Source organism: Monopterus albus, unplaced genomic scaffold (genome assembly GCF_001952655.1).
Source record: "Monopterus albus unplaced genomic scaffold, M_albus_1.0 scaffold195.1, whole genome shotgun sequence".
Lineage (NCBI taxonomy): Eukaryota > Metazoa > Chordata > Actinopteri > Synbranchiformes > Synbranchidae > Monopterus > Monopterus albus.
The window spans coordinates 857370-869963 of record NW_018128075.1 but is presented as its reverse complement, the minus strand read 5'-3'; the positions used below and the strand labels follow the sequence as shown (position 1 = coordinate 869963).

The following is a 12594-nucleotide window of genomic DNA, read 5'->3' as shown; positions in this document are numbered from 1 at the left end:
ATATGTGCTCATCTTGTTGGTGCAGAATGTAAAACTCACTGTAGTGGCTCTTGCTAATCCATAGACTCTTGTGTGTGTGTTAATAATGAGTCAAACTGCATTTAAATTTGGGAATTCCAGTTGTTGTTTTACTCTAGACTTTCTCCAGTTAACTTAGAGTGAGCCCACATCTTTACTGCATACAATACTGCATCTAGCTTTACATTTAACCAGAGCCCTACTCTGAATTCAGAGCTCTGAATCAGTGCCCACATCTCACTGATTCAAATGGCCTAGTGTTGTGCCCATTGATGGCTGTTACCACTGTTGGGAGAAACAGGCGGCTAATTAGTGATTAGTAAGTGGGATGAGGTCGCGGTTAATCATCCTCCTACATCGTAAGGAAGCTACCTACAGCAGCTACATCATGAAAAAATTAAGAACTAAATAATATCAGGGTGAGATTGAAACCCTGGTACAGGTTGTTGTAAGTCAAATAATAGGAATGACAAAAGAAAAACAACAACAAAAAAACAGTTCACTCATAATCCAGCTGATGACATGGGCAGGGTATTTACAGGTCTAGAAAGATTGAAAAGCACTGAATTAAAAAAGGCTGTAGAAGATGTTAAAAGGTCTTGGATTTCATTTACACAGGTCTTGAATATGTTTCTGGCCTGACATACAGAGTTAGTTAGTTCTCAGTTGTGTTTATATCTTTTGTGGAGACCATAGCTAGGAAGCCCATCGTCTCCTAAAGGGGCTTTCTATTTTCTTTCATAGTTATGTTCTGATTGTTGGAGAGTTTCTCCTTTTTTTGTTCTCTTTTAACTGAGGGCTGAGAATCTCAAATGGGAAATATTAAGTCACCAGGCCTGATTAGTTAATTATTTAAGCATGTTATTATGAATCAATGTTTGTATACAGCTTGGAAGAACTAACAAAAATACGAGAGAAATGCCAGCAAGTTCAAACTTATTAAATAATTGTTGGCTGTGTTGGTCTGTCATTCTTCAACTACTATGACTGTATATAAGCTATTGAATTGCATTGTATGTGCCACTGTATTAAAAAGATCTTAAATTAGGTCTCACATTTAAATAAGTGAACACGGGAGAAACCATGCTGTTTGTTTAGGAAAACAAATTAAATCAACCATTGGTAAACATGATGTCAGGCTGGATGAATGAAGTAAAACACACTGGCAGTTCGGTCTCAGTTCTGTTCTTTAAATTATGCTAATAATGCAGTGTCTGTGCCTTTGCTTGATGACTATACTGTACCTGTATTTAATGTGACAAGTCATGATCTAAGTGTTACCCATGTATAGCATCATGGAGTGATTATGTAATGTTCATCTTCCCCTGATAAAATACATGTAATTGTACATGAAAGTAAATCCCAGATAGTTAGCTAGTTAGCATTAGCAACCACAGTTGTTCCTCATTTGTTAACAGTAATTGCATTACATTAACATCTAATGTTGCTGTGAATATGTTAATGAGTCGTATAGTTTAAAGGGGTCAGATTCCTCTCTTAACCTAACAGTTTCAGTCTAATGAAGGGTGAAGAGAAATGGCTGTTTGAAAGCCCTGAATGCATCAGGTTGATGAGCAGTGAGAGATTCACAGAACAAGTTACCATCACCCTGACAATTATTTGCATAATTTTTACCCTTTGTGTGTGAGTGTTTCTTACTGTGTGTGTGTGTGTGTGCGCACGCGCAGCTGTCTGACCTGACAGGTTAGGGAAAAAAGAAAATGACAAGATGCTGTGAGGCATTAAAGTGTGATATCCTGTGGCATTTAGTGCTGTCCAACTCTGTCGCTCTCTCTCTCTCCATCCTCCCTTTATCCAGTCAGCTGTACTGGATCGAAGAGCCCCTGATGGAAAATTCCTGGAAAGAAAAGGACCTGCCAGCCTGTCTGTACATTACACAGTGATAAAGGAAGAGCTGGTGGGAGGGAGAGGAGGGGCAGCAACTAAAAGATAAATAGCAATGTGAGAACAATTTGAGGTGATACTCTATAAATATTGAAACAAAGATAACCCCCCCATTACATCATCATTATAGCATGATGAAAGCAGTAATTGTTCAAGACCCCCCTTCCCATTACATCATCATTACAGCATGATGAAAGCAGTAATTGTTCAAGTAAATGCTTGTACTGCATGTCAAATGTGCTGAGAGCAGCACTGCAATGAGGTTGTCTGTTTTGTTTTTTTGGGGGGGAAGCATAACACCAAAAAATAAAATAACAGAAGGGAAAAAAAACTGATTCCCATGTTTGAAGAAGTTTATCATAGCTTTACATTTCTTTAAAAGAGAAGCTAACCATTTTGGGCAACACTTTGTGTCTGTGAAATGATGAATGAGAGGATTTATGTCAGTTTCATGATTGTCTGTTTAGAGGTAGCGGTCACCTTGTAGATTAGAATGACAGGCAACAGAAACGGCGAGCCTGGCTCTGATGGAAGAGAAACCTTACACGTGAGCAGAGATGTAAAATGACAATATGTGGTTTTAGTGGAAGCTATGTTTGGCACTACCTTTCTGTGCAGCTGTGCAGGTTGGTTGGTGAGCACAGGCTTTGGGTTGGTCTCTTAAAGGTGAACTCTACTGGTTTTATGAGTCAAAGTCTGTTTGCAGGTATTAGGGAGTACTGTATAAATCTGTCTATGGTTACATCTGAGTACTCTTTCAGCAGGTTCAATGGACCCAAACCCAGGCACATCATTGGTCCTGACTGTTAGTCATCAAAAAATAGTTCCAGCCCATAACTCTCCCTAAAATTACAAATGCATTTCTGTTTCTGTTTGGCTTGAATAACAAAAGCAATGCATTCATCAGTCAGCTTAAGATGTGTGTTTTTGAGCTTTGAGTTACAGAAGAGGATTAGGGCCACTATAAAACTTTTAGCTTCTGACTTTTTTTCAGAATTCTGATTTTTTTAAAAGTCAGAATTTTGAAAAAAAGTCAGAACTCAAATATATTTTTTACTCTGGCCCTTATCTTCATTTGTATCAGACAAAGCCAGGTGGCTAGAAAATAAACAGATACTTCTAGACAGTACATTTAATTTAAATAAACTTAATTAAGAATCCGTTTGTTTAACTTTGATTGAACCGGATACAGTTGAGCAGGCACAGAGCGCTGTGGAAGCTGAAGAGTTGGAGCACAATATAAAGCGGGCTGATTCTGGCTGTGTTGTGTGTTTTAATCCCTGTCTACCTCTTCACCACCAACTGTCAAATAAAAGCAAAAACCCAAAAATGTGGACCAGGTACGCTGTTCTCTTTCACATTCACACAGTCGTACACGTTCACCCTTGGGACAGCTACAATCAGGTGTATGTCAAGTGCCTTGCTCAGTGCTTGTTGAAGGATGGTAGGTTTGCATTTCTCATGTTTCTGTCCAAGATCTTTCAGCTGCTCTGCAGGTTGAAACCCCACACCTCCTCCCAGATCACCATCATTTGAGGCACTGAGGTTCAAGGTTTTGTTTATTCTTCCATGGCTGACTTTCATACTTTCTAAATGTAACATCTCTATTTTAAGACAAATAAAGTTTCTCCTGCCTTATACCTTAATTGACGGTGGCAGGAAATTTTTAGCTGGCAGTTGTGCTTCAAGACACGATTCACTTAAGGAATCCACAAACCGAAATAACTTCCCCTCTTCTCTCTTCATCTACCTTCACTCTTTATCCTTTGAGACTGTTTCATTTGAGAGTCGATTCGTTGTCTTGGAAACGGGAGGTCATTTGCCTCCTGCATGTCTCTTTGGAAACGATAAAAAATGAGAGGGAAGGCGAGAGATGGAAAAGGTAGAGAGACATAGAGAATAGGTTAGAAAGGGTGATGCCATGCAATGAGGTATTAAGAATTCATTTGGCCCCCGCTGCCACACACTTTCAGCCTCCCAGGTCTTTTCAGCTCCATCACGCTTATGCTTTTGGCACATCTAAATCTCCTGGGTAATGGTCTCCAGTGCCCCTGAATCTTTTCTTTGCATTTTAAGCTCTTGGATGTGTTTCCTGCCAACTCTACTGTATGATGTAACTAAAGCTAATCCTGGAGTTTTGGATCAAATTTGGTTATGTCATTATTCTGCAGGTTACTGGAAAAGTTGCAGCATGCCTAAAATAAATGTAACATGGAGCATTATTGTTTAAGTTTGTTTTGTTTTAATCAATAAGCTCTTTCATTTTTAGTATATTAGCATAAATAGAATATCTTTGAGGTTTGGTGGGACAAAATGAACAATTTTCAGACAACCTGGGTTGTTAGAGCCTGTGATGGCCAATTCTTGTAATATTCTGATATTTTATTGGTTTGAATAAATTAATCAAATTAGGAAAAATAGAATAAGCACGTAATTTATACATAAATTAAAAACCAAAATAATCGATGTTTTGCATCTCTTAAGTGTTTAAGTATACAAAACGTGATGTAAGGACCTGGGTAATACTTTGATGATGTACAGTATAATGTGAGTACTAGAGTTATGTATCACTTAGATAGAACCTGCCTTACTCTCAGATTTTCATTAATATAAATTTTATTGGAGGTTCCAATGTTGCCTAAACCTTTTAGAATTTTTTTTTTCTCCCCACTGCCAAGACCTTAGGAACAAGAAAACCCTAATTACTGCAGTTTTTAACACAAAGCTCACAACCGTCCCTCTCAGTCAAACTGCACTTAGAGCTGTTTTAATGGAACTACTCAGTGACCCACAATGAAATACTGTAGGTGTTACCGTCAGCTTGCAGTCGTGAGTGATAGCCGCTGGATAAATGTGAAGCAGAGCAAGCTGAAAAAAGGCACTATGTACTTGGTTGTTGCTCCCTGGAAGCAAAATGAAGGTTAAAAGTTCCAAAAGTGAACCAGTTCTATAAAACAATTTCTGAGTTAATGTCTTCAAACGCCTTGCTGTAATAGTCTGTTTTGAATTCCACATTGTGTTCCTTCCAGTTGCAGTATTGTGGTGTGTGTGGTGTGTGTGTGTGTGTGTGTGTGAGAGAGAGAGAGAGAGGGAGGGAGGAAAACAGACAGCCTCTTCCAAAGCACCTACACTAATTGACTCATTTTTTAGAAGTGGGGAGACACAGACAGTCAGCTGTGTGCGTAGTGTTAAAGGCAGCTCATGTGTAGTCATCATGCATGAGAAGCTAAGCTGGAAAGCTGGGCACTCTGGCAGCTTGTGGAGGCTGTTTTTAAAGAATGCATTTGGCCGTGGAAATAACCTTGAGATCATCTTTACAGCATGGCATTAGCCCAAAGGCTGTCATCATTACTCGGACAGGGAAATGTGAAGGCGTTGACCTACGGTTTTATGCTCTTCACATTAAAGTGTGGATCTGCCTGGAAAGTCGGTGCTTTTTTGGTGGTGTGTTCACAGGAAGGTCCCACCGCAAGCTCAGTGACACCTCCGGGTGATATCTCATGTCCTCATTAGGAAGGGCTAAATACAGAGAATAGCAAGTGGCAAAGGGTATATGTGTGTGTTAGCCTGCAGTGTGTACCTGCCTGTGGATCAATGACATCATTTGAATATTTTTAGAATTTGCAAGTCAACTTACAATTTATATACATGAGAAATATGATTTAAAAAAAAGACTTATTTTGATACTACTGGATATCAACCCAGAGAATAATCATGCTGTCATTCTGTTGAGACTGCTGAGTTTCAGTGGTTATAGTAGCACTTTATAGAGAAGCTAAGTGAAACCAGAACTTCCAGGTTGTGTTTCAGAAGAAAGAAAACCCCAATCAAAACCCCACTGAGATTTCTAATCTGGCCAATATCTAAAAACCCAGCCTTGGCACACAGCTGTTTTCAAAAGTATGTTGTGAGTTTCACTACATGTGCTTATACTATAAAAGTTTATTTCTTTAAAACAATGTATCTTGATATTAACATAATATTTCTGTTTTTAGCAGGCTTCAGTGAACACTGCTTCTCAGAAGCCTGAGCCTGTCAGGGTTTAGACGTCACCAGAGGATTTTGGTTGACTGGCAGGAGAACTGTGAGGTCCTGAGTCGAGAAATAACTGTAACATTTACACATCTTCTTCAAAAGTTGAGAGAGGTGAGGCTAATGCTACATGGACCACAGAAATGCAGAAGTTTTAATTTTCAGTAGTAAGTGCTGTGATTGGTGGCTGACAAAAAAATCCCAAGGAATGCGTTTAGTTTTCTTACAGTGACTGATGTTAAAAATGCTAAATGAGTGACTGCGTGGGCAGCACAGGGACCAGGCAGTTAGTGCTGTTGCCCCACAGCAAATAAGTTCCAGGTTCGAGCCCCAGCTGCCCCCAGCTTTCTGTGTGAAGTCTCCATGTCCTCTCTGTGCCTGTGTGGGTTCTCTGCAGGTACTCCATCTTCCTCCCACAGTCCAAAGACATGCAGCTTAGGTTGACTGGTGACTCTAAATTGCCCGTGTGAGTGTGTGTGACTGTCTGTCTACATGTCAACCCTGTGATAGACTGGCTACCTGTCCAGGGTGGACCCCGTCTCTCGCCCAGTGTCAGATGGAACTGGCTCCAGCGACCTTATTCAGGAATAAGTGGTATCGATAATGAATGGATGGAGTGATTGACTGACGCTAGTGGAACAAATGTGAGGATATGACTTCAGCTTTTTTTTTTTAAGACAACTATTATTTAAAATTGACTTTTATTTTATAAGTTAATTAAACTTTTTTTTAAAACCTTTTCTCACATATCTGATTTACAGCTATTAGACTGTGGGACATCAATATTAAACATGCCTCCCCGCAGCGTGCAGACTGTTTCTCTTTAAATGATCCCAATCAGCTGGCACACACTGGTATAATGTTTGATTCAATGTGAGTCTTAATGCAAACAAGTGAGGGTGTGTGTGAATGCGTGCACTCACATGTGGGTGGGTGAGCATTTTTTGTTTCAGTTGCACGTGCACACATATCAGCGTATGTGTACTTTTTTGGTCATGTGTTTTCATGCGTAGGTGTTTGCGTGTGCATGTGTGTGTCGCCGTCTATGTGTTCATGTGTTTTGCCCACTCACAACCTATCTTTATCCATACTGTGATATCTACAGTAATCCTTGTCTTTGTGGGAAGGTTCGGGCAGGGCCAAGTGAAAGACTGAGGATTAAATGTTTTCCGGGAATTCTGTCTGTTCAGATCGACAGTGGGGTAAGCTCAGAGAAGAACATGTTCCCCAGTTTTCTCTCTCTTACTTTTTGCTGAGGCTGCTGCCATCCTGTAGGTTGTGTGTTGCAGGCCTCTGGAGGGCTCTTCAGCATCCAGTGCTGTTCAGCCTCAGGGGGGGATTGGACCTCCTGGGCTATTGAAGCAGTACACTCACTCCCTCAACAGACAAGAAATGCATATTGAATCACTCTGTTGCACTCTGATGCTTTGTTTTTAGCATCTTTCTGTGGCACACAGCTAGGTTTTGCATGTTCTGCTTGATCCATTAATCTTTCATTCACTGAACACTTTTGGCATCACCACAGATGTTGTCTGACATTGGTCCTCTAGCAGCTGTCTAGTCCTTTTGAGCAGACAGGGCAAAATGAGATATTTCTCATTGAAGCTGCTGAATCAGTAGGGATTCAGTGCCTTGCTCAAGGACGCACCGAGAGCAGGTGTTGATACAATTTGGTTCTGCAAAATGTAGCTATTAGAGCTTGTTTAGCTTTATAGTTTGGATTTCTGTGTGAGTGTCAGGATACATACACATCATTAATATCACATTTTTTGCTTCTGGAAACTAATACACGCTCAATTATATCTGCTCTTTAACAGTAACATTTATGGCAGTAGTGGCTGTGGCAGACACTAAAAGTCAAAGGCATACTTTAAAGACATTTTGTGACTGAATCGTACCCTGTAGGTTTCATCTTTCATTTTCTTTAGCTGTGTTACTGCAGTTTTACAGTAATATTGACTTTGTTTGTTTTAAACTTTTGATGTAAAAGTGAGAGAAATGGTGAAGAGTAAACCTGTAAGAGGGATCTGACCCTGTGCAGAGTTCCATTTAAACAGCATGCACGTTCTATAATCAAAACATTATACTCACTATGGCACTACTAATTATTATTGAGGTGACTTATTAATCAGAATCAGCTGTACTGGCCAGGTGTGTTGGACATGAGGAATTTGACTGTGGTACAGCGGCTCTCAATGTGCATGTACATATCCCCATGCAAGGGCAAGTAAACAATATACCAACATAAGTCTGTGTAGTATAACAAAATAAACAGACAGTAAACAATGCAGACAGACAGAGGAATGGTCATTGTGAAATGGGATAAGTAGAAATAAATACAGAGTACTTAAAAATAGAGACCTGTATGGATCTGAATAGTCTGTATGTATTTACAGGTATTGCACTGAGGGTTATTGTCCAGTCATACTGTTGTGCGTCACGTGTTCCTCAGACTACCAGCCCACGGGAAGAAACTGTCCCTGTGTCTGGTTGTTTTGGTGCACAGTGACCTGTAGCGCCGTCCAGAGGGGAGGAGTTCAAACTGATTGTGTCCAGGGTGTGAGGGGTCTGCAGTGATCCTCTCAGCCCTTCTTTTGACCCATGAGGTCTACAGGTCCTCTATGGAGGACAGGCTGGCACCAGTGACATTTTCTGAAGTCCTGACTCTCCGCTGAAGTTCGTTCCTGTATTATAAACTATTCATTTAATGGGGTAATTATTTTTGTTTAATTCTTGCCACTTTGCTTACTGTAATTTATTGGTGCAGTCCACCAGGTGTGTTGAATGTATAATATGTGACCATTAAAAAGACTTCCTTTTATTGTCTCAGATGTACCTGTCATTTTATGATCTGTTCTCCTTAACCAGCTTTGCTTCCACATGGTTTGAACGTGTCAGCATGATGGTGATCCTGTTGAACTGTGTGACCCTGGGGATGTACCAGCCCTGTGAGAACATCGACTGCTCTTCAGATCGATGCCAAATACTACAGGTACATGAACACACACACACCTCAAAGTAAAAACACTTTTGTGACAAGTTGATAATTGCTCTTTGACTTTAAGGCGGACTCAGAAAATAAAAGCACATTTTTCAAAAGTGTTAAACCAATTTGAGTTATTTAACTTATTCTTACTGTAGTATTGTTGGTTTTTATGGCTTCTACAGTTTTTATATTTATATTTTATTTTCAGAGGCGTTCCAGATATTTTGACCCTCTCCTGTTTGTAGCTGGGGAGGACAGAAATATAGAGACACCTCTAAATATACTGTAGTCCAATAAAACACCACCTTTAAAAATGACCTCAATAATATACATATAATTGAATTTATACATTTATGACAGTTTCACTAAAAACTGAAACATTTTGACGCTAATGCTGAAGTGTTGCAGTGATTTGTATACTATTGCACAGGTGTACCTAATAAAGTGGCTGGTGAGTCTATATAACTCCCATAGAAGCAGACATACAGAACTCACATAAGCACACAAAGACAGTGTGCACATCAAAATGTTTTAGAACTTAGCCATATTCTTTAATATGCACATGCAAATACATACATTTTGTTCACAGACAGGCGTTTCTAGGAAGCGTGCACATGTAGTGCTTTATTCCATCATACAGCACATACTTGTGTTGACACACAAAGAACACGCAAAGTCACATGCACCTACCCCCTCCCACTTTTCCTCTCTATGTACCTTCCTGGGCTCACTCTCCCTTCACTCTCTCTCTCTCACGTTGGGATCTGTAACTCCTCACAGTGACTCACTGCTGGCATGTGGCTGTCACTGTGCAGCAAGCATGACTTTCGCTTTCCACGTCATCTGGCAGGACACAGAATCCCCTCTCACTTATGTCCAAGGTGGCCTGAGTGGGCATAACATCTGTGAGAGCACATGCGCATGTACTGTACGTCTCGAGCCTGTTGGTGCGAAGCACTTGTTGAATCACCCCTGCTTTTCACATCCTCACTCAAAATCACATAAGGCATCACACTCATCACATAACAGCCAATACACACAGTAGATTGATTTGGCTTCCTGGGGGAAGTGGCTGGTGAATTTCTCCTCCAAGTATCTACAGACCCTATTGAATATCTTCATGGATTAAGTGCACTACAGCGCCACAGTCAATATACTCCTCTCAGCAAATTCGTTATTCAATACCATGATTTCAATGGAGCCTCACCAATCTGTAAGCTAACAAATGTGCACTCGAAGACCTCTGGGAGCTTAGCGAGTAATTTAGTCAGGTAGTATACACTGGTGAATGGCTGAATGGCTGGATGAGTGGTTAAATCAGGAAAGATAGTGTGGATGATAATGTCCACAGTGCAGTGTTTGCATCATCGTTTGTTCTGCTGTAGTAAAATTGTAGTTTGGTCTTGAAGACACTACACATCTCATCCTGGAGAGCTTATCTCATTCTAATGCCTCTTGGATGTGCAGCGAAGCATTTTCAAGTCCAAACATCAATTATATTTGCATATGGCTGCCTCCTATCTGTCTGATGACCTGGATGTGTGAGAATCTTCACAAACATCATAGGCTGTTGTGTGAGGACTGCAATGTTTTCACTGTACTGTATAGGAAATGCGAGAAAATGGATAGCAAGCCCACATCAGACCTTCATCATAAATTACAACTATAAATCAGTGCTTGAGCTTGGATACGAATCCCCCAAAGCTGACCCACTTAATTAGAGAATTCTTTGATCTGACAAAAAATGTGAAAGGTTTGGAACCTTCAGAGCTGGGTCATTTTCATCATAAAAAATAAATAGTGTTCACTCAGGAAATGGTGATTTGATACTTAGATTAGTGGAGAAATGTACATTTTGAGATGTTTCAAACTTTTTCAGTATCTACTATTGTTATCAGTATTTGTCAGGTTGAACCACATAACTGGTTCAGATTCAGATCATGCTTCCCCCTTCTGAAAATCACATTAGAGGCAACACCAAGCACAACACTTTATGTTTAATCCTCCTGTATACACCAGCTAATCTAGACTTTTTGCTCACAACAGCAATAACTGGCATTAGCAAACTGAGAGCTTTGATTTATTTAGATTTTTTTTCTCTCTTCTTTTAATTAAAAGCTTGATTAAAGCTGGGAGTGGGGTGGGGAAATGTCAATGTGGGGCTTGTCATAGATTACTGCTGAAATAAAATATTCTTTATTACTCCACCATTGAGGGCAGAGCTGTGATGGTGGTTGAGAAAAGGCAGGAGGAGGGAAATAGAGGTTTAGTAGAGAGAGGGAGCAGAGGTCATGCTAGACTCTCATGTTATCCATCCTTTTGATGGACAGGGTCATAAAAATTCATTATTACCTGTCAATTTAATTTTCATTTTTAATTATAAGACACAGCCTACTTAATAGCATTTCATTTTCATTTTATTTTTTTAATAATTTATATACGAAATAAGCTAATGTACAGCTACTTTTCATGTCAACAGACTACTTTTTCTTGCAGTGACCGCGGAGGCCACTAAAACACTGCAGCCAGTGTGCATAAACAAGCAAAAGTGAACACAGCAATTTTGAAAAATTAGACAATTGCCATTAATATATGAACGGCCCATTTACACAAAGCTTGGCTAACTTTACTTGACTCAGCTGACCTGCTGTAACCTAGCCTTCTGTAGAGGCGATTGTCAGAAGGTTTTGCATCTTCGGAAAGATGATTTCTCACAGTCATTAAAATTTATACCTGAAATCTGAACACACGCTCTGTGGCCACACTGGCAACTGGACTTCCCAGCTCCACTTCAGCCAATGTTTTGAAGTCAGGAACATTTCTTTTGGAAATTTTTTAGAGGTTGCTCTGAACATGTGATATCCTGATCCTGAAACACTCACATCACCAGGAGGAATCTGCAGCATGCGCTCCTTCTGCACTAGAGGCACAGCTGCACTTGTCTGTGAGCCCCAGATGTGCTCCATGGCTGTTCAATGCATGTTGAGTACAGTCTCAGTTGTCCTTCATCCATGTACTATGATTTGACTGAAGTGCTTAATGTCAGCTAACATTTTTTTCATCATCTATTAATCAGCAGATTATCTTCTTGCATAACTGAACAATAGTTTTGTCTGTAAAATGCCAGAATATAGTGAAAATGTACTTGTTAATTTCCAAGACCTCAAGGTGGTGTTTTCACGTAGCCCAGTTTCAATATTCCCAAAAGTATTCAGTTGAGTAATATAACAGGATAAAGAAAACTGTAAAATCCTCACATTCGAGAAGCTAGGATCAGTGAATGTCTTGCATAATCATCATTATTTGGTTAATGAAAAAGCTGTATAACTCAAATCAAATTAAATTTTATTTGTATAGCGTCAAATCACAACAAAAGTCATCTCAGGACACTTTACAAAGTAAGGTCTAGACCTTACTGTTATCAATATTATGACATAGGGAAAACCCAACAAATCCCCCTTGAGCAAGCACTTGGCGACAGTGGGGAGGAAAAACTCCCTTTAACGGAAGAAACCTCCGACAGACACCGGCTCTTGGTGGGCGGCCTTCTGCCTCGACCGGTTGGGGTGAGTGGATAGAGGAGAGACAAAAGAAGAAAAGCAACAAGACACAACAATCAAACACTGATCAGGTCGATGTGGCCGGTGACTGCT

General features: G+C 40.0%; 1 protein-coding gene across 1 annotated transcript in view; it reads left to right on the top strand.

Annotated features, from left to right (window-relative positions):
- Positions 1-8823: 8823 nt before the first annotated feature.
- The window catches only part of LOC109970351 (voltage-dependent T-type calcium channel subunit alpha-1I-like), a gene marked incomplete at its 5' end in the record, with an annotated part of 125189 nt that continues 121418 nt past the window's right edge, over positions 8824-12594 (top strand). The window contains one exon of the mRNA XM_020617854.1: positions 8824-8947. Within this exon, the coding sequence (XP_020473510.1) occupies positions 8824-8947 (124 nt within the window). The remainder of the gene's footprint in view (positions 8948-12594) is intronic.